At 37.4% G+C, this 25,199-nt stretch overlaps 1 protein-coding gene across 1 annotated transcript in view; it reads left to right on the top strand.

The window, feature by feature from the left end:
* Positions 1-22,064, top strand: part of ssrp1a (structure specific recognition protein 1a) — a 30,658-nt gene extending 8,594 nt beyond the window's left edge. The window contains exons 5-18 of the mRNA XM_067457948.1: positions 1,015-1,208; positions 1,294-1,394; positions 4,078-4,207; positions 7,000-7,103; positions 7,184-7,312; positions 7,816-8,037; positions 8,193-8,265; positions 13,012-13,141; positions 16,433-16,478; positions 16,732-16,867; positions 17,125-17,292; positions 18,708-18,808; positions 21,367-21,529; positions 21,608-22,064. Coding sequence (XP_067314049.1) covers positions 1,015-1,208; positions 1,294-1,394; positions 4,078-4,207; positions 7,000-7,103; positions 7,184-7,312; positions 7,816-8,037; positions 8,193-8,265; positions 13,012-13,141; positions 16,433-16,478; positions 16,732-16,867; positions 17,125-17,292; positions 18,708-18,808; positions 21,367-21,529; positions 21,608-21,682 — 1,772 coding nt within the window. The 3' untranslated portion in view covers positions 21,683-22,064. The remainder of the gene's footprint in view (positions 1-1,014; positions 1,209-1,293; positions 1,395-4,077; positions 4,208-6,999; positions 7,104-7,183; positions 7,313-7,815; positions 8,038-8,192; positions 8,266-13,011; positions 13,142-16,432; positions 16,479-16,731; positions 16,868-17,124; positions 17,293-18,707; positions 18,809-21,366; positions 21,530-21,607) is intronic.
* Positions 22,065-25,199: the final 3,135 nt, after the last annotated feature.

The raw sequence follows: 25,199 nt of genomic DNA, 5'->3' as shown, positions 1-25,199 counted from the left end.
TCCCAACAGTTTTCAAGGTCTTATCCACATCATTACTGCAAGGTGTATGATTCTGATTGGCTCAGAGAAAATGCACAGTCACAGTCATTTCCACACATTTAGTTAATCTGAAGCACGTCTCCATAGATGTGTCACTTGTTGATACTTTTACCCCGGAATTAGGCCCTTAGTGACCTTCCAGATCTGGAGCAGGCGCCATCTTGCCCAGAACAACAAGTCCACCCATCTCCTAGGATGCCCATTCTCAACACTGATCTGTAACACAGAGTATTTGTGCACATACAAATATACGCAGTCTCTCCAAGGTTGGAGCTGATTAAGCTCCAGTTCTAACCCAAAACATACTGATAACATGTGCTTTCTCTCAGTGAGAGATACAGACATTAGTACAGGCAATAGTCATCTTGAATCTTTAGTGTTTCAGTAAAAGGAAATATAAAATATAATAAATTAAAGGGATACTTCACCGCTTTTTCATATTAAACTGTTATTCCCTTGACTAAACCGAGTTGATACATACCTCTCTCGTCTCAGTGCGTGCACTTATTCGCTCTGACGCGTGGTGACGATCTGATAGCATTTAGCTTAGCCCACTAAGCCCAGTTCATTCACTATACTACCAAACAGAGATCAAGTTAGAAAGGACCAAACACCTCCACATTTTTACAGTTACACAAATAGTTGAACGATCAAGTATGATGACACAAAATAAAACGTGGCTCTTTTCTAAGAGGATTAAAAAGGAGAACTATAATGTATGGCGGAATAGCACTTCTGAGACTACTTTGACTCTGTTCCGTAAAAAGTCCCGACCAAAACATTCTCCCTCACATCTCCCCCTCCTCCCTATTGACAGATATGAGAGGGGGAGATGCGAGGGAGGATGTTTCACTAAAAAAATCTGCTTTTAGGATGTGGGGATGTTTTAAATCAGGCTGAAATAAGAGCCAAACCAATCAAAAACACAGTTTATTTGTGCGATGTGGTGACTGATGTGTTTGTGTGTGTGCTTAGGGTCTATGCTGTCATTTGAGGTGAGCGACAGTCCTGTCTTTGAGATCCCGCTGTCCAGCGTATCCCAGTGTGCAACGGGAAAGAACGAGGTGACTGTGGAGTTCCATCAGAATGATGACGCGGAGGTTTCACTCATGGAGGTCCGCTTCTATGTCCCGCCCAACACCGGGGACGACGGCTCAGACCCTGTGGAGGTCCGTGTGTGTGAGACTGTGTTTGTCTCTCAGCGTGAGTATCTGTTGTTGGTGCTGATGATATCTCTCACTCTCGCTCTCTCAGGCGTTCGCTCAGAATGTGCTCTCAAAAGCAGATGTCATCCAAGCTACTGGAGATGCTGTGTGTATCTTTAAAGAACTTCAGTGCCTTACGCCGAGAGGAAGGTGAGTGTCTTTAAAGCACTGATGTTATGGCCATACATATTAGAGCTGCTCGATTCAGGACAAATTAAGAATCACTATTTTTTTTTTGTATAAAATGGATATCGTGATTTTCCCACAATGCTGAAGGGGAAAAAAATTTGACAACTGAACAAAATAACATGCCAAATTGAGGTCCTGACAAAATGGTTGTTGCTTTAGTCTAACAAATATATAGATATATAAAAGCGATACAAAATAAATCAATTTGAAGGTTGTCAGTCTCATTCATCACGACTTATTGACGTGACGTTGGATGAATTAATCTTTTAAATGAATGATTCAGTGACAAACTTTTTTTTAAAAACCTGGTAAGCAATACAATACATTAGTGTCAAATACTTTTTTAAAAGATGATTTTTATTTTAATTTAATTTAATTTTAATTTTATTTATTATTTTCATTACAATACAAAGACACACAAGCCATTACCATTAACGCCTGAATAACAATGTGTGGTTGAAAGTTTGTTTGTGAAGCTGCTTCATATGGCCAAACCTCTCACAGTGCGTGTCCACTGGCGCAGAACAGAGCGAGTGTTTTCAATTAATTGGACTGGGACTGAATTGGAAATTCTTGGTCTGTGGACACTTGTCATTCATTAACATGGGCAGCAGCAAAATGAGCTGTTGCTTGTGATGTGAAATGGGCATAAAACACAGCAGATATATGGTCATTTAGGAATAAGATCGCATGGGTGTTTGAATCCAGATCGTGATTTTTTTTATTTTATTGTTACGATTAATCGTGCAGCTCCACATCGTACATCTTTGGCCAGAATGGTTGACATGTTGTAAAAGGATTAGTTCACCCAAACATAAAAATAATGTTGTCATTTACTCACTTTCATGTCATTCCAGACCCATTAGACATTTGTTCATCTTTGAAACACAAAGAGAGATATTTTTAATCTGTAAAGTTTCTGTCCTCCTTTTGAAAGTCAATTTCCCTAAAACTTTCATAAAGCCATAGTAAAAGTAATCTATATGAATCAAGTGATTTTAATCCAGGTCAAGAGAAACGATCGCTTAATGTTGAACAGATTGAATTTAGGCTTTTATTCACATAAACATGGATCGGGGCAGATACATAGAGCTTATTAAATATGGTAAATGGAAAATCAGATACACTTGCTTGATGTGTGAGAGCCAGTGAGGTTAGCTCTCAAGTAGGGGTGTCCATGGTTACCCATTGACCGATTAACCGTTAAAAATTGCGTAACCGAGTGAAACATTTTGCTCGGTTAAGTGGCGTCAATGACGTGCCTTGAATTTAGTTGTAATATATGTTTGCACCCCTAGAGACCGCCAGAGCGCTCCCAGACATTTGTAATATCCACAAGAAGAAGTCATGACCAGCTTTCTAAGCGGGCAATGAAGCGGGCAAAGAAAGCGTGGGAGCACTTTAAATATGAGAGTGACGGGGCAAAATGCAAGTATTGCAATGCAGTGCTTACCGCATTTTTCAGGCTATAAGTTGCTCCGGAGTATGAGTCGCATCAGTCAAAATATGCGTCATGAAGAGGAAAATAACATACGTCGCACTGGACTAAAAGTCGCATTAGGGCAGAAGCAGAGCGTGAGGCGCGCGCGCTGTTCATAACGGATCAGAAGAAAGAAAGTTTGAAGTGAGAAACTTGTGAATGACTAGAGAAAAGCAGACGTTACTTTAACTGTAATGAAGAAAACAAAAAAGCTAATCGCGGACTGAGAGCAAGATGGCCAGAGCTGAAGGAACGAGTCCACAGATGCTTGAACTCTCTGCCGGGAGAGGCTCAGTCAAACTAGAGTCAACAGCGAGTCAAACGCTGTGTCTGTGTGAATCATTTTCGGCTGCATATTTTACTAACGTTACATGCTCTAATCATGCAGGCGCCCTCGCGGCCACTCGCATTGCTCGTGAACTGGAGCGCATCTCATCCTAATTTAACGAAACTCAGCGTACGCCTCGCAGACATGAAATAGATCTTAAGAAACTTGAAATGTCTTTTAACAATTTAAAACGAAAAGAAATAGGCTACTCTCTGATTATGTAATCCATGATGTGCATTTCTCTATATAGGCGCGTTCACTACGGAGATGGTGGTCGTCAAATTAATAAGATAAAAATAACCCTGACGCACACTATGGTTAACCGAGTATTAACCGCTAAGGGCCTCGGTTAACGGTTAATGAAAAACTTGAAAACGTGCAGCCCTACTCTCAAGCATCAAAGCAATTGTGATGTTTCTAGAAGATAAAGACAAGTCTAATGATGATCATGAGGGTGAGTGAAATATGACTGAATTTCCATTTTTGTGTGAACTATCCCTTTGAGGTACACTTGACCAGACTGGTCTGCTGGCGAAACCTGTACATTCATTTATACTGCTATTCTATATCTAAAATTGAGCTTGGTCTGGTGATAGCCAGACAACCTTTGAGACTGACTGACTAGTTGAATTTGAAAAAGTAGTTTTGTACATCCCTATTTAACACCAAAAAAATGTCTGAAGTATATATAGAATACTAATATATGGACGTTTTTAAATGGTTGATATTTTAGTTTGTACATTGCAACCATCTTGAGTTCTGTGTGTCTCCATGCACATGGCCTATATTTGAGTCTTTTTTTTTTGTTTCGCTCAGTTGTTGTTTTTCTTTTTTAGGTATGATATTCGTATCTACCCCTCCTTCTTGCACCTGCATGGTAAGACTTTTGACTATAAGATCCCCTACACCACTGTACTTCGTCTCTTCCTGCTGCCACACAAGGACCAGAGGCAGATGTTCTTTGTGGTGAGTTTTGTGGTTTTGTGTGCTGCTCCCCACCAGAGATAAATTAAACTTAACTATAGCTACATTTACATGTGGCCAAATAATCTGTTTATCAGATTGATGGCTCACTCGGCCTGAAAAGGCTTAATATAAACAAATGCAATTTTTTTATGATTTGACATTTCAAATATTTTGAAATGGTCGGTGTATATTTTAGATTTAAAAAAGCTTATGTAAGCATACACATCACAGCACATGCATGGTATGTTTGAATATTTAAATATTATATACAGTACATGCATGCATACTAGGGCTGGGTGATATGACATGTATAGTGGTATTTAAATATGATGATGAAATGCATGAATGAGAATATAAAGCGTATGGCGTGCAATTTTGCCACATTTCAGTTTAGTTTTAGTTAGTTTTATAAATGGTTTTGCTAGTTTTAGTTTAGTTTTTATTTTGCAAACATATTTCTAACATACAAACATTAGTTTTTATTTATTTAGTTTTAGTAATTATAGTTAAGCAGTTACCAGAAAGTACAGAGACCAAATCAAGATTTTTAATTTCAGCAAAGTTTAATGTTTGCACAGATCAGAGTTTAATCTTACTTAATAAGTCCTTAAGTGAAATAACTTGAAAAAAGAGCGTTATTGTTGTAACCCAGGACGGTCCAAGAAAATTGTTTAACGGAGAGGGTAGTTTTACAAAACATGCATAAAGTTAGGTCTTCTCCTTTAAGCAAAAAAGCTTGAGTCAAACTATTACCTATAAAAACAACGATCTGAGATTAAAAATATTTTGATATTAAAAAATATTTGATATTTTTGACATAAAACAGAGGATCTATCTTAAATAACCAAATAAATGCAATGTAAAATATAAAAGTAATAATTATAAATTCCAGATAAACTCATTCATATTAAAGATGAAATATTTTTAAACGATTAAAAGCTTATTTTAACTTCTTCAGTAGTACAATGTAGCTAGAAGTGTGACCACAGCTAAAGTCGTGTGTGTGTTTGTGTGCGTGCCTTGTTTGGCTATACTTGTAAGGGGACCAATGTCCTCACTTTACATAGTAAAATATTTTTACAACTGACTAGTGAGGACATTTGACTGGCCCTCACTAGTTAAAAAGGCTTATAAATAGCCAAAACATGTTTTTATTTAAAGCTGCACTATGTAGTATTTTTGCAATAAAATATCCAAAAACCACTAGACCGGTGTTATACATTTTGTTCAATTGAGTACTTACAATATCCCAAATGTTTCCAACTATTTGTAAATTGTGAGAAACTTTGTGGGGAAATGTCTCCACACGAATAATAATATTATTAGTAGTAAATAATTTGTAAAAAAAACAATGATAACATTTTTGAGCCTGTCAATATTATGCAAACATAAAATCTCAAACACACAGTAGTAGTAGTTCTGCCACATTAAAGAGAGCTTATTAATTACGAAAACAAATTTATTTTTGCTAATTGTTGTTTTATTTCAGTTAGTTTTTCAGAAAGAGTTGTTAGTTTCGTTTTAGTTTTTCATTTATCCAGATTTTTTTATTTTATTTCAGTTTACGAAAATGTTTTTTAACCAATAGTTTTAGTCTTAGTTTTCGTTTTCGTTTACGAAAATAACAGCGTTTCGTTTTAATCTCAATATGTCTGCAAATCCAGCATCGACCTGAGACTTGTTTGTAAACGATTCCGCAGTTGAAAATGATCAAAAATAAAGTTCTACCACACATTCATAATATTAAGATCTGAAGGAAGCTTATGCAGCGACTGTGTTCTTCCACAACCAGGAATAGCGCAATATCTTTCTATATTCTTCGGCATGTTTATTGTTGCTGGCTGATCCGAACAGCTCCACGAGTCAGTAGGCTGGGCTTCTGAATTACACTTGCTTATTATTCTGTAGAGGTGATGTTTCGTCACACGATTACATCAGGATGAAGCACATGATCGTTTTCTGGGCCTGGTGTCTATCTTTTATAGACAGGAAGTTTTCAACTCTGAAACTAACAGGATATTCTTATGTTACCATGACTTTTATATATATATATATATAAATAAAATATCAAAAGCGCAAGGAAAAACTGATTTCTCAAAAAGAGTCATTAAAAAGTCTTAAATGTTTTAATGGTGTAACAAAAGTCTTAAATATCCTTTAAAGAGGTCTTTAATTTAAGGATGGAAAATAACAAATCATGATAGACCCTAATGTGATTATTAAACTTCAAAAGGTGCTGATTGAATCCAATAAATGTGAGCGATTAAAGAAAGGCAATAAAAAGATTAAAAGTACATAAGACGCGTTTTATTCAATATTCATGTATTGAAGTTACTGTCTGTCCCAGTCTGTTTAAATGCAAACCTTAGTTTTAAAGTTTGGTGCAAAAGAATTATTAGATAAACCTTGATTTATAGCTTAATCCTGATTGGTACAACCCTTAAAGTCTTACATTTGATATTAAAAACGAATGCGCGTGTAAATGAATGTCAATCAGATTGTACCATTTAGGATTCCTATAAACAGAACTTTCTGAATCTGAAATCAGATTGGATTCATTCCAACTAGTGCATGTAAAGGTACCTAATGTGTTCTGTTATTAATGTCTCCCATGCTAAATTATGCATTGGTGCTGCTGCCATCTGCTGGTTAAATGTTGAATAACACAACATTTATTTATTCATTACGAGCTCAGTAAATATTTATAGAGGCTTTATGAAAATGCTGCTTCATGGTTATTTAGAGGGTTTTTTCTGGAGACTTGACACAGTCTTGATCCTTCTTTTTTGCAGATCAGTCTCGACCCGCCCATTAAACAGGGTCAAACACGTTATCATTTCCTCATCCTCCTCTTCTCCAAAGATGAAGACCTCAGTCTTGCTCTCAACATGAGCGAGTAAGTTCACTGGGCTTTCTGTATGTCAGACGTTATCCTTTATTAGCTCTGCTAATGGCATCTCTCTTTGTCTTCTCTAGGGATGAGGTGGAGAAGCGTTTTGAAGGGAAGCTCAGTAAGAACATGTCTGGTCCACTCTATGAAATTGTCAGCAGGGTCATGAAGGCTCTGGTCAACAGGAAGATCACGGTGCCTGGAAACTTCCAGGGGTAAAGCACACAAGCAAATGCTCTTATAAAGATGATATGCTCAAGATTTTTCTGTTTCTCATTAGGGGTGGATGATCTAGTATTTCTATTGTGGTTGAGCAAAGCACAGCTAAATGTTAGGAATTACATTACAATCACTTTACCTTTAAGGCCCCAGTAAACTCACACTGGATATGCCAGAGCAAACTTCTGGAAAGTTTGCTTTGGCGAGCAACTCCAAACAAACTTAGTTTTGACCTGAATTTGTTAATACCATTTCATCCTTTGATTTCTAATATTTTGGGGCCTTTAGAGAAAATGAGGAATAACTTGTTTGGAAATGTCTTTCCTCCGTGTTGTATATAGTAGGAAAAAAAGCAAAAAAGAAATTGCCCAAAATGTTGTTATATATTGCTCATATTTCCTAGTTCTCATCCTCATAATAGTGTGTCAAGATCAAGTTGAATTGGTTCTGAAATGAAATGTTTTTACGTGTGTGTGTGTGTGTGTGTGTGTGTGTCTAGTCACTCCGGGTCTCAGTGTATAACGTGTGCGTACAAGGCGAGCTCAGGTCTGCTGTATCCACTGGAAAGAGGCTTTATCTATGTGCACAAGCCACCAGTTCACCTGCGCTTCGAGGAGATCTCCTGCGTTAACTTCGCCAGAGGAACCACCACCACTCGCTCCTTTGACTTCGAAATAGAGACTAAGCAGAATAACCAGTACACCTTCAGCAACATTGAGAGGTAAACTTTAATACCCACAGATCATCACTCTTTGTGTTATTCATCTTTCAATCATAAGTAGATAATCTCCTCCTCATCTTCTTGCAGCCCTATTTTTCCTTGCAGTTTTTTCCGGTCCTCACAAATAATGATCACGTCTCTTCTGTCTTATGTAGGGAAGAATATGGGAAACTCTTTGACTTTGTCAATGCTAAGAAGCTGAACATCAAGAACAGAGGAATTAAAGAGGTATGTTCTGTTGTTTCTAAAACATTCATTTTGGTTTAGGCCGAAATGCACGATAGTAATGTGCACAGTAAAGAGACTGCATTGTAATCAAAATTAATTATATTAATTATAGTAAAAAATTATGTCTGTTAATTTGCTGTAGGGAAAAAGTCAACCCTTCTTAAAGCACATTGTTTCTTGACTCTTGGTCTAAATATAATCTAAAAATGCTCTCCATCTTTTCTACACAGTTTTCTCTAAATCAACACAAGGGAAAATGTTTAATTATTTTTTACTAGAGCTGTGTGAATTAATCCTAATTGATTTTGACTTTCAACGGTAATAAAAACAAGATAGTTGACATGAGAACATTTTTGTGCCGCTGCTGGTCTAATTTCGTTCCTCCCTAAGACAAACTTGACATCCAAATCAGCCAAATAAGTGTGTTGTAAAATGCAGTGTAGTGTTGCTAAACTGTTATACGCACTTGATATTAAACAATGTTTTAAAAACGTATAAAGCTGCGAAAGAGATACTATTCCCTCTGCAGCCTCCTGTGCGAGACAGGGCCAAATGTGGGCTTTTGAGTGAAGTATACTGTGGGCTTTCAGATTCTTGTCTAAACGGTCAAATAGTCTACACCCAAATATGTTGAAATAAGAATCCTCCTAAACGCAGTCAGTTATGTCTTAAATCAATGAGACAGAAAGCGGGTGTGTAACAGTATATTGGATCCATGTTTTTAAAGTGACAGCAGCCTTATAAATCTGCTGCAATCATTATTGCTAAATGGTCAGGAACTGGCCATTATTTTTATATAATGGTACATTTGAGTGGTTTTTACATAAATAAATAAAAAACATCATAATGAATAATTATAGTAATAGGCTATTTTCTACCCTGGTTAAGTATAGCTTTTGAAATGCTCTGTTTTTATGAGCATGCCGCACTGAAGACTTGGAAGTAAACACTCACAATTAGGATTGGATAACAGTTTTGCATATAATAAGCTTTGGCTCCCCTGTGAGTATACATGAGGAACTCTTTTGAAAGCGTGTGGGGAAACGGCAACCCAGTGAGTCGCCCACAGGGCTTGCAAAATGTCTTTATCAAGCAAGCACAATGATTTAACTCTCATCCACCCACAATTGATTGAAATTTTATTTTTTTATTACTTGGCTGGCCTGATCGCTGGATAACCACGAACCGTGCATAACTACCACACACACGTGCCAAATACATGCATCAGCAAAACTTCACCTCAGACAAATCAGCATGATCAAAACTTCCGCAATTGTATTTTTCCTTCAAATTACCAGTGAAGAGTAAACTCTGCACATCAAGAAAGTATTTTTTTATTTCACGAGTTCACACTTACATCAATTAAATAGAGTAAAGATTATGCGTATTTGGCGTGCTGTCCGGGGAGGGCTCCAAACTCGGAAATTTGCCCGAACCCAGAGTATCCTCCCCGTGATGAAGATAGTCTAGAACTAGACTGCAAGTTTTATGATTGTTTTGATATTTATAGGAATTTAATTAAGTAAGTGAGGAGAAGGGGTGGTGGGATGCTGATAAACTGTCAATGATAGGAAGGTAAATCGGCTGTCTATATACACCTATCATTGATTAACTGATTAGTTTAATGTAATACTCTTGTGTTCAATTTTGGTTTAATTATCTGAGCCTGCTCCACCTGTGTTTAATTTAGGGCTGTCAACGAATATTCTAAATTTGAATATATATTCGAATAGTTTTTTAAAAACGAATATATTTTTCGATAAAAAATATATTAAAAAAAGCGGAATCTCCCCCCCGACACCCAATTCAATCACTGAATGAAGCCTGCTATATTTGGGACAAGAGTTGCAAGAGTCACCTTAAATTGCTTGCTCAAAACTCTTGTTTAGCACTCAAAGTTTGTTCATATAAACCGTTATGCATGGCGAGAGGGAGAGAGAGATGGTCTGGGCTCTTGGCCATTAGTTAATTTACTTGTTACTTGTTTTGCTCTGGCCCATGCATGTCTGAATCTGATAACGAATTGCAGCACAATGAACCAACAGCACCTCAAATACAAAGGATTCTCCAGCCTGTGACAGCGTCAAACTTAAGTTAGTCACGTACATAATCAGTAGATATTTAACATAACAATGCAATACTATCACATAACATTTTTTACTTACATAATTGTTGTACCATTCCTGTTAGATCCAGAAGGCACAGCTTAGTTTTTAAATCTCATCTTGTCTGCAAATCCAGTCTCTTGTTTACAAATGAATCCGTCGTGAAATGAAGGATCAAATGCAATGTCTTCCCCATATGAGCTGGATCTTCATTAAAAATAAAGTTCATTTTGGATATTTATAATATTGGACTCCAAATGAAGCTTATGGCATGTTTGAAACATCATAACCTTTATAGCCGAATTACAGAATATGGTGTTCGACTTGAAGCGTTTCACTAAACTCGGACGTCACACTAAAGAACATTCTGAGATGGATCGTTTTCTGGGCCTGGTGTCAATAAAAGCTTTTGACTAACAGGGAAGTTTTCAGCTCTGAAACTTACAGGATATTCTTATTTTACCATGACCTTTTATGTATCAAAAGCTCAAGGGAAATTTGATTTCTTAATTCATCACCCCTTTAATCAAGCAACAAAAAACAAAAGATAAAATCAGTCACTGCTCTTGAATGAATTAACTGTACAGTTTTAATAAGTTTTATGTTACAGATAATTACTATATTCAATTTCTGTTGTAGGCTATTATTTATCTGAATAACACTTAGTTAATCTTCCTGAAAAAACTTTTTATTTAATTTGTAATTTTTTTTCTGCTGTTTTTTGTTGGTTTGTTTTAGTTTCTTGAGGACTTTTACTTTAACCTAGTATTAGTTTTTGCTGAAGTATCGATAATTGTGAAATTTCACTGATATTTAAAAAGACTAAATAATAAAATAAGACTGATTATATCAACCACCAATAATTGTTAAATGATTGTGATTTTAATACTGACCAAAATAATTGTGGTTATGATTTTTGCCATAATCGAGCAGCCCTAATTTTTCTTAAACCACCGTTCAAAGGTTTAACTTAAAGTACCCCTATTATGTTATTTTAAAGTTTCCTAATTTAGTTTTGAGGTAAACAAACCTGTGTGTGTGGGTTTCTAATTTATTGCGGTGCACATGCTGGAACTATTTCAATAACAGCCCATACATTAGCCAAACTCAAACATGAATTACTGATGGAACATTAAAGTTTGCAAAACAAATCTTGCTCCATCTTTTATCTTTACTCATTAAGAATGACAGAGAGTTTTAAGAAATACTGCAGCCCACATCTGATTTACAGTAGTATGTATTTCAGCCAGATACTTAAACAATGAGCGCATTGTGGAGCACAGCATCTTCTCAACATGATGCTGTCCAGTATCCACAGGAATCAGCTGCAGCATTTGAGGTGGTTCAGGTTTTCTCTGTCTGCCCTCGCAACAAGTGGAGGGGCAGAATGCTAATGTTTCGTCTTGACGTTACAACGAAACGGCTTGCGATTCGTTTGAAAAACATTTTGTTTTATTGACTGAGTCGACTCTTACTTTTGAGAGACAATAACTTTATATACGGTGCACTTTAAGATTTAAAACTTTGCAGGATGTTTTCATTAACTTAGAAACTTTTACAAACATGAAAGGTATTTTCAAAAGTCCATAATAGGGGCACTTTAACTCTAGCAGCACAGCATATTAGAATGATTTCTGAAGGATCATGTGACACTGAAGACTGGAGTAATGATGCGGAAAATTGAGCTTTGGTCACAGGAATAAATTACACTGTAAAAAAAAAAAGTTAATTACATTTGAAAGTATATTAAAATGGGAAACCATTATTTTAAATTGTATTAAAACAGCATTTAAACACCATTATAACACGTACATGTTTGTATTAGAGTGGCTTTTGTTCATCCATGCTTTCAAATGTCATCTCTCTACAGCAGTAGCATATTGCCACTTTGTTTAAGAGCAGAAATGCAATTAAAGCGTTTGCATGCCTGTGTAGTGCAATTAGATCTGCAGTAACCATAACTGCAGTAGATCGAGTACTCCGCTTTATCACAGTTATTGTGTTTACATGATTTAAATTCACCACAGTACTGCTTTAATCACATTATAAAGTACGTGGAAACACAACCGTGATGTAAACTGATTGACTTGAACTGAAATAAGAATAAAACTGATTTGCGGAAATATATATAAATATTTCACATTTGCAGTATTGCAGTAACAATATATTGTAATAACAAAATATAATGTAAATATTTGACTTGTGGCTCAAACTTAATGTGCAATATCTATTTTAAATTTCTTAATTTTCTTTTCTTTTTGAAGTTTTGACTTTGCACTTGTTCTGATGGTGTTAGTGACCATTTTTGTTATAATTATAGTTCTAATTTAATGGATTATGTTTGGAGCTTTTTCTGTGGGCACACCCAAATGTACACGCATGCCACGTTCACGCATGGTTGAATGTGTAATGAGAAACTAGTTTTAACTAAATAAACAATCCATTCTGTTGATGGATTTGTGCTCATGGGAATAAGCAGGAAGAGCGTTTGAACCTCTAATTCTATGATCCAGAATCTGTGTTTATACTAAAGTACCCCTGATGGCGACACTTTTACTACATTAACTTCCTGTGGACAGCAGCAGCATGCACAGTAATGTGTTAAATTCACATTATTTATCGAACTGTTTATGTGTGGTAGGGCATGAAAGGAGCAGACGGCTACAGTGACTCTGATGAAGACCAGCATGACGCTTACTTGGAGAGGATGAAGCAAGAGGGCAAGATCAGAGAGGAGGGAGACGGCAGCGATGAATCCGAGGGTGATAGCGGTAATGACACGCCTCTACACAAAATGCAAACTTTATTTTTCAATAAAAAAATAGGAGGTGCTTAACCTTGAGAAAATATTGTGATCCTCAAGAGGTAAAAGTACATTTTATCTGATCATTTTATTTAAGTAATTTTTTTAAGTAATGAAATGTTTTGTCAAAGTGATTTTCTAGCAAAAACATTTATTCTCTTCATAGGGAAATTGATTTTGAACAATAACTTATAAACCTTTAAAGACAAACCGATACTGTGAGCTATGAGGTTGCTAATTGATGCTATTTGCTTCTGCTGAAGACTTCAGCAGAATTTGTGGTGCAATCTACATTACCCATGATGCTGTACAGAAAACAACACCAGAGTCGAAACAAGCAAAACCCTCCAGAAGAGTCAGTCTCCCTACACTTCCAAAATAGCTATATATTTGTATACACTTAAATTTTGCAATAAACTTAAGTGCAGTGTGTAAATTCTAGCGACATCTAGTGGCAAGGTTGCGAATTGCAATGTCTCACCCCTCCCTTTCAAAGCACATAGAGAATCTACAGTGGCCGTCACAGGACAAAGATGTCATCGTCTGACACAGCAGAGAGTAGCTAGCGATCTGTAGAGCAGTTTGTCTGTTTAGGGCTACTGTAGAAACATGGCGCGATTTCACTGAAAGGGGACCCGCGTGTATGTAGACAGAAATAACTCCTCCTAAGGTAATAAAAATGTAATGGTTCATTATGTAAGGTCTTTATACACCACTGAAAACATAGTTATGTATATTATATTACATTTGTCAATAGATACTCATAAATATTACCCACTGCATATTTAATATATTGTTCTTATATAAGTATTTTTATACGTGTAGTGTTTTTAATTTAATTGTCGTTTTCATTGCTTCTTGGGATTGTAGTTCTATCACTAAAGTCGTTAAGTACACAGACTTGTACCTTTTTGTATTTTTGTCCAATTTTAAAATACTTTTTGCTTCAAATCAAAGTTTGCAATGTTCTGATTCACCTTGTAGCTGGTTGGCTTTTTTTGAACCTTTTTTTGAAATCCCTATGGGAGAAATAAAATGATAAAATACTTCAGTAACCAACGCAGCTGAAAAAGTGGGAGGGCACTAATACACTATTGCGTACATTATAAGTACTTTTACAAGAATAAAAGGCATTAAAATACTAAATGAAAACATGCTATCAAATCAATTATCAATCAATAAGATCGATGCTCTTTAAAGGGATACTTCACCGTTTTTTCATATTAAACTATGTTATTCCCTTAACTAAGATGAGTTGATACATACCTCTGTCGTCTGAGTGCGTGCACTTAATCTCTCTGAGGCGGGGTGACATTCTGATAGCATTTAGCTTAGCACACTAATCACAGTTCATTCCTATGGAACCAAACAGAGATCAAGTTAGAAGCAACCAATCAACTCCACGTTTCCCCTATTTAAATACAGTTACACGAATAGTTGGACGATCAAGTATGGTGACAAAATAATACGTGGCGCTTTTTTAACCGAGTTAAAAAGGAGAACTATAATGTATGGCGGAATAGCACTTCTGAGAGTACTTCAACTCGGCGCAGTAAAAAGTCCCGGCCGAAACATCTTCCCTCACATCTCCCCCTCCCTCTCTCATTTCCGTAAATAGAACCAACGTGATCTGCACGCCTGCATCAGTAGTAGTTTGAGCAGAGTTGACGAAGTACCAGCTTGTAGGAAGATAGTTTGAACAATCATGGTTATAATGTGCGTCGTAAAGGGTTGTGAGAACAAGGCGAAGGTATTTAGTGCCGTCATGTTTCACCGATTTCGGCAGAAAGCTTGGTTAGCTGATTTGAACATTAATGCAACAACATCGCTGGAGATTCTGAAGAAATGGCGTGTTTGCTCCGAGCATTTCACATATTACCATATTGACATTAAAGCTCATAGTGTAAGGGGAGTTTTTATGTTTATTTTCTCACTGCGGTTGCAGGTTTCTATATTGAGAGGTTCATCTCATAAAATCTGTTTGTTTGTTTTTATGATGTTCTCGTGAATGTTCCATCTGTAATATTAAACGTTGCTATGTTAAAGTATACTAATATTGGCTTTTGTCTTTTACTTAAGATCACTTGGAAAGCTGACACAGTGCCTGTTGATTTGGTGACACTAAGTTATAACGTTACACTACGGGCTTAGGCTTATACTTCATTTTTATTTCTGAGCTCACTTCTCAAGTGCATCAAACAGTCAAAAACTCTGTATTGCCTGTCTCACAAGCGCACTGATTTCGCAGCAAAGTTACTTGTGTTTACTAGGTTAAACAACAGTTTGATAAGCTAAGGTTACTGCCACCTGCACTTCAGGACAACCAAATACTATGCAAACGGACACTTACAGTGTTAGGTGATGATCCACTTTGTTGTGTTCTTGCTTTGATTATTGTCGGTGTGGCAGAATCCTTTAGGCGTAATCCTGTGGAGGTATAGTCCGCCTGTGTGACATGCTCGGAGCAAACACGCCATTTCTTCAGAATCTCCAGCGATGTTGTTGCATTAATGTTCAAATCAGCTAACCAAGCTTTCCGCCGAAATCGGTGAAACATGACGGCACTAAATACCTTCGCCTTGTTCTCACAACCCTTTACGACGCACATTATAACCATGATTGTTCAAACTATCTTCCTACAAACTGGTACTTCGTCAACTCTGCTCAAACTACTACTGATGCAGGCGTGCAGGTCACGTTGGTTCTATTTACGGAAATGAGAGAGGGAGGGGGAGGTGTGAGGGAAGATGTTTCGGCCGGGACTTTTTACTGCGCCGAGTTGAAGTACTCTCAGAAGTGCTATTCCGCCATACATTATAGTTCTCCTTTTTAACTCGGTTAAAAAAGCGCCACGTTTTATTTTGTGTCACCATACTTGATCGTCCAACTATTCGTGTAACTGTATTTAAATAGGGGAAACGTGGAGTTGATTGGTTGCTTCTAACTTGATCTCTGTTTGGTTCCATAGGAATGAACTGTGATTAGTGTGCTAAGCTAAATGCTATCAGAATGTCACCCCGCCTCAGAGAGATTAAGTGCACGCACTCAGACGACAGAGGTATGTATCAACTCATCTTAGTTAAGGGAATAACATAGTTTAATATGAAAAAACGGTGAAGTATCCCTTTAAAATAACAATTACAAAATGATCACATAAAAGGCTACCCTAAAAAGAGATTTAAAAATGTCAAGTAATGGAACCTCAAAGTGTATGCTTGTGAAACATGTTGAACTCTGTTAATATCTAATCTTCCTGTAGATGAGTCTTTTAACCCTGGAGAAGAGGATGACGACGTCCCAGAAGAGTAAGGGATTTTAATCTGGTCTTTTCTTGATTCTTGATTATTTATTTTTTTATGTTATCATATGCTAATTAAAAAATATAAATGTTGTTTGTTTGGTTTTATTGTATTATTACATTTGTATTTTTGTAATTAAATTGTTGCTATGAAACAGCCTTAGATGCAGACATGGCGTTAAATAAACCAATCTGTAATCTTGATTCATAGATGATTTGTCAATCTTTCACTCTAATAATCTAATGTTATGTCTGTGCAGGTATGACAGTAACGCTTCAGTGAGTGAGAGCGAAGGAGATGATGGCGACAGTGAAGATGAAGGAAAGAAGAAAAAAGTTGAAAAGAAGCCCAAGAAGGTGGTGAAAGAGAAAAAAGAGAGAAAACCACGGAAAGAGGTTTGATTTTATTTTTTTGCAACTTGTCACTAATATCTGAAATATCAGTATTTACATATAAATATCAAAGGGTGTCAAAAAAGATGCACAGTGGTGCTTTTGACACCTTGTTGTCTGTGAAAACTGCGCATGATGAACATCACTGTGAAATACCTTAATAAAGTTACTGGCATCTGTTCAACAGTTCAGGAAATTAAACTGACGTTACCCCAGCTTGCACACTATTAAACCTCACTTCCTCTCTCTGCGGTGAACAGAAAAAGGTGAAAGATGCAGGTGCTCCTAAGAGGCCGATGAGCGCTTACATGCTGTGGCTGAACGGCAACAGAGAACGTATCAAGAGTGAGAATCCTGGGATATCAATTACTGAAATCTCCAAGAAGGCTGGAGAAATGTGGAAGCAGCTGGGCAAAGACCGGAAAGAGGTCAGCTGCATTTAAAACACACACACACACACGTTTGTTTTTGTGACATATGGGGACATTCCATAGGCGTAATGGTTTTTATACTGTACAAACCGTATTTTCTATCCCTGCCCTGCCCCTAAACCTACCCATCACAGGAAACATTCTGCATTTTTACTTTCTAAAAAAAACTAATCCTGTGTGATTTATAAGCATTTTGAAAATTGAGGACATGGCCAATGTCCTCATATTTCACCCTCTACTTGTAATACTTGTCATACCAATGTCATAATACACATTTGTGTCCTCATATGTCACAAAAACATGCCCCTCCCCCCCATAGTCCCTTTTAAGGAAGCTAAATAATAAACAAAATAATAAAATTGTATTGCTATATAGCTGACACAAATGTATTTAATATTATTTCATTTACTGAGTGTTAAGACACGATGCATGAAATCCAGACTAAATTATCCCTGTTCTGACCCACTTCAACCCCTAGTATCACAATATACCGTTTCAATCGCTGTGTAAATGCGTTTGCAAATGCAGTCTGTAAAAATACCCAAATGCCACATCAGAAGCGCTTCTGTGTTGGGTTATATCACGTTATATAATTTCATGGATTTACATCGTCTTGACCAGAGGTGTCCAATCCTGCCCCACTGTCCTGCTGAGTTCTGCTCCAAACACATTTAAAACGAGACTTCCGGTTGACGGCTGATCAGTATGGCGGATTAGTCTTTGAGCTCCTCAAAGTTGGGTTGTACTTTCACCTGAAATTCAAAGTAATTGCTTTTGAAATAGACAAATTTTGTCTGAAAATATGCCAGGGGAGGCAAGAGAGGGCCTAGGAAAATGCAAGGAGATAAAGAACAGCTACATTTTGAACAAGGCGAAGCACATGTGAACGCCGAAATAGAAGATGACGACGGCGAGGCATCAACGCAGACCCTACACGAAACAATGCTAAATATTAGCAAACAGATAAGTGGCCTACGGACTGAGCTGAAATCGGATCTTGATGCATTCAAAGCAGACATAAAACGAGATGAATACTCTCAAACACATTTAAAACACCCACTAATCAAGCTCTTATTCAGGCAAGTTGGAGCTAAACTCTGCCCTCCAGGACTGGGTTTGGACACCCTTGGTTTGACTCTTTCCTCAGTCCTTTAGTTCTGTGGCAAATTCAATGTTTTATGCATGGAGTCTAGTTTTTAGGAAAATTGCTTTCTTTCCTGCAAACGCAGAGTGACTGCTGCACCACTGAATACATTTATTAGCCACTTACTAAATTATTTGTCTGTGGTTCGTTTTATTGTGCCACAAACAGAAGATGGAAGCATAAACTACTGATGCTGTGTTATACTCATCTGACTTGTTTATATGGTTCAGCAGTTTGTTTAGCTAAATGTCTCTTGTGTGTTTCACAGGAGTGGGACAAAAAAGCGGAAGAGGCCAAGAAACAGTACGAAAAAGCCATGAGAGAGTACAAAGAGAGTGGAGGGGGAGCGGCGGCAGCATCTGTTACTAAGTGAGCCAACCACCCTAAATGTATCAAAAACGCACTTTGTTAGAATCATTTTATATCTTAAAGCATTTTTGCACAGTGTATTGAGTATAATTTATATAAAGTTCAATTTGCATTTGGCAAATTGATATCAGATTTTAACAGTACTCACCAAATGAATCATATTTATCTGTTGTTTCTTATGCTCACCAAAGCTGTATATATTTGATTTACATAATAATGTGATATATTGCAATAATTATTATCGTATCATTCTACATAATAATCATCATTCTAATATGCTGATTTGCTACTCAACATTTCTTATCATAAACGTTTTTGCCGAATATTTTTGTGATACTTTTTCTGGATTCTTTGAATAGAAAGTTCAAAAGAACAGTATTTATGTGAGAGGGATATTAAGAAATCTGTCTTAAAGGGGTTGTTGATTATGATTTCACTTTTTAAACTTTAGTTAGTGTGTAATGTTGCTGTTTGAGCATATGCAACATTTGCAAAGATACGACACTAAAAGTTTTCTTTTTAAGGACTACAATGAGCTTATTCACGAGTTGGTGACATCACTAACCCTAATTAAGGGCGTGGTTACAGGTGGATAGCCATTTATCCGCCGTCTATAGTCATTGCGTCACCTAAGCCCCGCCCACATCCCACCTTTTTGCCCATTTTCTGTTATCCGGGTGTGACACGCGATGACTCGCTCACAAGATGGCGACGGCCAGCTCGCCCCTACTTTAGGCTTCAGAGCGGCTTATCAGAATCCTACTGGTGATGCCATGGATACTACGTCCATATTTTTTTACAGTCTATGGTCCTGTCTCATTCTGCATGTTGTCGCTTCTTGAGTCTCTTCATTATTGTCCGACTCCGGTTTGAACATAAAAGGCTGAAGTTTTATTGCCTGTCTGCATGAGGTTATCAGAGCTGCTAACTGGAGTTCTTGAAGCTCGGCCTCATGTGCAGCAACTAGGGATGCTCATTTCGGTTAAATTTCTCGACCGACAACCGATGCTCATTAATAAAATTAATCGATTATTAACCGTTAACTGATAAGATTATAACATTGAATTGGGATTACATAAAAATACAATTGAAGAGTGTCTGTGGCCTGTTATGTCTTTATTTTATTGTGTAAACAGCAGAACATACAGAACAGCTCAACAACAGAACCTATATTCACACCTGGTGGGCCCAGACTTTATTACACCCTACAGGCCGGGCTTCGGGCCAATTTTCACATCATACCGAAACGCGGGCCGGCCTTCAGATCTTTTTAGGCTTCCCCTTCATTTTATATTTATTTTATTAATTAAAAGAAACGATGTGCTGCGCTGATGGAAACAACATGAGACCATAATAGCTTACGCGACTGTCGGGACATGGCTCGCACAGGGTTATAGAGTCCAACAGCAGCGCACGTTTCTTCAGCAGCTGCTAGAGTAATGACCTTTTTACAACTGGTTCCTTCATTCACTTTCTCTGACCAGGTATCTATCTGATTACGAAATGACCAGGAATAGGGCTAAATGCCTTCCGGGATTCTTTTGAGTTAATTCCGATTACTCGAACAAATCAATTTAGAAGGTGGTCTGAAAGCACTTTGTAAGCAAGTGTAAATGTATCTGGTTGTTTAAACCACAAGTGTAAATTTTACTCCTGGCAAATGGTTAAAAAATAAACGTGTGTGAGAGCGTGTTATGTTGTAGTCAGATAGACATGATGGTGCTACTGCAACACGCATCGCCGCAAATGAGTAAAGCAAGTCAACGCAACAATGGAAGCCAGTGTAAGCCAAAAAAAAAAAAAAAAAAAAATGGCTCCAGTCGGATCTGGCCCGAGATTTGTGATAAGCTGTCGGACAAAACCACACTACAAAAAGCATTAAACAAGGCTTCAGATGGCACTGATGCCCGGGGAATACAGAGACGCCTCGCTGGACCGGATAGCATCGGGAAGCAACGTTCATTTGGTTTCCTCCACCAGTCAGGAGCTTGTACTACTGTTCTGTATTGTATAACCGCATAGCTTATTTTGCACGTAACTTTGTCACCCTTTCTGTTGAAATGGTCCCACACAGCATGCTTCTTTCCCATTGCTTCTTTTTGCGAAATATGTCGGGTGTCGGCACGTGTGGTTCGTTGCCCTGTGAGTAAAAAAATAAAATAAAAACTTTAAACCGTTCAACTGATAGTCAAATTTCTTAGTATTGGTTAACGGTTAAACGGTCAATATGAGCATCCCTAACTGCAACTCATTTGCATTTAAAGGGACATGCACAAAAACGGTGTGTATTTGCTCACCCTCAAAAAGTGATGATTTTAACATGCTATAAAAAGTATCTGAAGGGTATTTTGAGCTAAAAGTTCGTACACACTATGTGGACATTGGAGACTTGTTTTACATCTTTTAAAAAGTAGCAATCAACCACCCCTTTAATCAATTTTGATTAGTTAAATGTGTTCTTGGTGAATAAAAGTAATAGTATAAATGCACTTTGTTTTTTTGAACGTGTTATTTGCAGCTCTGCTTTATATTGACAAAGTCATCGCTTATGATTTTAGAGAAAAGAAAAAGAAAGGAGGCAAGGTGGAAGCTAAGAAAAAGAGTGGAGGAGAAAAGGAGAAAAAGAAAGAAGTCGGAAATGACAGCTTTAAGAGCAAAGAGTTCATCTCCAGCGAGGAGAGCTCATCTGAATCTGACCACGACAGAGGCAGCAAACGCAAGGTTTGTGGCTGATGCGTTTCCTCTTGGGTTTATCAGTCACTTAGATTTGCGTGCTTTAACCTTCCTAATCTATTGCAGGCTTCTGATGATGATGATGAGGAAGAGGAAGCCGCCTCCACACCGGCCAGCTCAGAGGAATCAGGGTCTGACTGATGTCACACTGACAGCACAAAGACATTTCCACATCTCAGGTTTCACAAATTGATGATTACTTGGACCAAGACTTTCTGCTTTCTTGCTGTACGCCCTCCACGCACATCATTTTACATACTTTTCCATTAAGACTGAGAACTTGGAAATAGTCCGGTAACATTTTTCCCTCCCTTAAGAGTGACATCAGCCACTCTTTTTGTTTTTTTTGTAGACTGTCATAATTCAGGGAAGTGTAGATAGACATACTTGCAGAGGACTTTCTATTTTTTGCCTTTTTTAAATGGAAAAACTGCACTTCAGTAAATGTATTGGTTATTTCATTCAAATGTTTTGTACTATCAAACTGTTAATCACTGTTTTGCAATAAAAATTCTGTGAGTGATTGTGTGTGTGTGTGTGTGTGGTTCAGGTAAACCGTACATATACAAAATGTCCCCACAAAGATGGCAATATATGAAATCCTTGTCAGGACATTTTGGATCCCCATGTTTTTTTTTTGTTTGTCTTTTATGTAAAAAATGCAGAAAGTTTTCTGTGATGGGTAGGTTTAGAGTTAGACCAAGCATGGGACACTTTATATTAGGTGGCATTAACTACTCTGTACTAACATTTACATGAATTATTTGATACAATGCACTTATTGTGTATATACATTTTTTTTTTACATTGTACTTTTTTTGAATTGCCTGCATGTAATTAAATCTAGTTATTTTTTGTAGTTACATTTATACACTGTTGACACTTCCCTTACACGTGGTGTTAACCTTATATTTTGGGCTTGTTCAAACAATGTGAAGTCAACTGTAGTGAGAGAACCATTGGGAACCACTGCTCTAAACTGCAAAAGCCTTTGTGTTCAAGAATATATGATTGTGTTCGTAGCAGATTCTTTTGTTGAGTAAATATGCCAGTGAGTGGGGAAATAACTACAATACGTAGAGGCATGAAAGTGTGTACATTGAGCATTATGGTAATGTGCAAAAAATATTTCCCCATGGTTTACAGGTCTGTTTTATCATGCTGCAGTGATTAAGTTGGCATCACCCTGGTTCCCTTGACAAAAACCCAATAAGGTTTTATTCATTGACATTCGGATTATTGCAGAAAATAAGAGTCTGACCTACAAAAGTCTGATCTCTACACATTTTGTGTGTGATAAGTGAGAAGCTGAACATGCTGCAGCCCAATTTGCCAACTTGTACTACACCCCCAAAAAAATCAGTGTGGTAATTAACTTTAAAATGCATAATGGTTAGTTAAACTGATTATTAGATCCTCTTTATTAGTCAATTATTTTTTCTGCCTTCTCATGTTTTGTAGTTCTGAACTGAATCTTCCTCCAAATCTAATTGTGCCATGTGTAAAGTTTGGTGGAAGGGGGATTATGCTGTGGGGTTGTTTTTCAAGGGTTGGGCTTGGTCCTTTAGTTCCAGTGAAAATAACAATGCTTTAGCATACCAAGACATTTTGAACCATTTCATGCTCCCAACTTTGTGGGAAGAGTTTGGGGATGGCCCCTTTCTTGTCCAACATGACTGTGCACCAGTGTACAAAGCAAGGTCCATATATACATGGATGAGTGAGTTTGGTGTGGAGGAAGCCTTCCCTCAACCCCACTGAACACCTTTGGGATGATTTAGAGCAGAGACTGCAAGCCCAGCCTTGTAAGGCCCGTCCAATCGTCCCAACAACGGTTTTCAATTAGCAGGTGAAGGTTTCTGCACTTTCTGTCTTTTCAGTGGGAAAACATTTTTTTAATTCCAATTTACTTTTATATGAATCCATCTTATCATGAATTTAGGTTAGAATGTCGATTGGTTATTCGGTCATTTGTACAACAGTTTAACTACACATTTGATTATTCTGTTTAACCTGTTCATTATACCCATTCAACTGGATCCCGGTAACACTTCAAATCTCCCAACAGCCGGATTACGATCTCTATCACAAACTAGTCAGCCTTGGTCATTAACAGTGGCGGTTAACTGAAATCCTAGACGCCCGTGCTACATGTTGATCATTCTAGATTTTTTTTCAGTCCCTATAGAGTTGAACTCAATTAATGCAAGACTATATCTAACCAGAAGCCATGGCCATTACCATAGAACCAAGCGACCAACTTAACTACCTCTAATAGTAACTTTACATAATCCTGCCGTGGTTTCCTACATAGGCCTATGTGTAATTAGAATAATATTTCAATAATCAGAAGTTGAGGCTCACCCTATTTAGATTGGCCTAACAACTTTTTGTTGCTACGGAAGACCCATGGTCTACAGTAATCTCTGTCCCGTAATCTACTACAGTTAATAATGCCAGAGTAAGCAAGAATAAATCAACGTAACAATTTATTCTTAGTCAGGTAAATGTATGCCGATTATACAATAAATTCAAAGATAATCAATACCTAACATCAAATGCTCTGAAGTAAAGAGTAAAGGATGGATACCTGAAAATTACTGGCTTGGTCCGAAAACCTAGGCAGCTGACTTGTTGCCTCACTGCCTTATCAGACAATGACTTGCACGGCAGCGTTTGTGCACGAAGGCACCTCACAAAACTAAATTTGGGCTGACTTCTGATGCAGTGTAACTGTTTAAGGATCTACAGCGAAATAGAGCGAGCTTTGGTGAGAACTAAACACATATTTAATCAGTAGTGATTTCTCGCTAGAAATGACATCAGAAGTGGAAAATATTGGTAAAAACATACATTTATACAAACTGACCAGCAAACGCAACTTTCAGACGCCATCTTTTTCCCCCAGCTCAACTGTCACTGAATGGAAAGCATAGGATTCTGGGATATCAAAGGCAACGAAGAATACATGTATGCTGCCTTCAAAACTCAATCAGACGAAGGTCTCTCAGGAGACAAGAAGGGAAGCCTATAGATTTGGACATTGCTTGATGCATTCCTGCCAAATGTGTCTTCCGAAGGCAGCATTTTCTTGAGGACAGGAGGTGAAGACTGATTGGCAGAAGACACACCCACCACAAGAAGCAAAATATCTCAACTCTTCAAACCTGTTACCTTTTGCTGTACTTCTTTGGGAAGGAGACATTTGTTCCAATTGACTGTGGGAATTGTACTGAGACGTTTCAAACTATTCCAAACATGTACAGGTCCTTCTCAAAAAATTAGCATATGTGATAAAAGTTCATTATTTTCCATAATGTAATGATACAAATTTAACTTTCATATATTTTAGATTCATTGCACACCAACTGAAATATTTCAGGTCTTTTATTGTTTTAATACTGATGATTTTGGCATACAGCTCATGAAAACCCCAAATTCATATCTCAAAAAATTAGCATATCATGAAAAGGTTCTCTAAACGAGCTATTAACCTAATCATCTGAATCAACTAATTAACTCTAAACACCTGACAAAGATTCCTGAGGCTTTTAAAAACTCCCAGCCTGGTTCATTACTCAAAACCGCAATCATGGGTAAGACTGCTGACCTGACTGCTGTCCAGAAGGCCATCATTGACACCCTCAAGCGAGAGGGT

The sequence above is a fragment of the Pseudorasbora parva genome, chromosome 11 (assembly GCF_024679245.1).
Source record: "Pseudorasbora parva isolate DD20220531a chromosome 11, ASM2467924v1, whole genome shotgun sequence".
Taxonomy (NCBI): Eukaryota; Metazoa; Chordata; class Actinopteri; order Cypriniformes; family Gobionidae; genus Pseudorasbora; species Pseudorasbora parva.
Note: the sequence above shows the minus strand (reverse complement) of the source record. Positions and strands in the feature narration are given on the sequence as shown.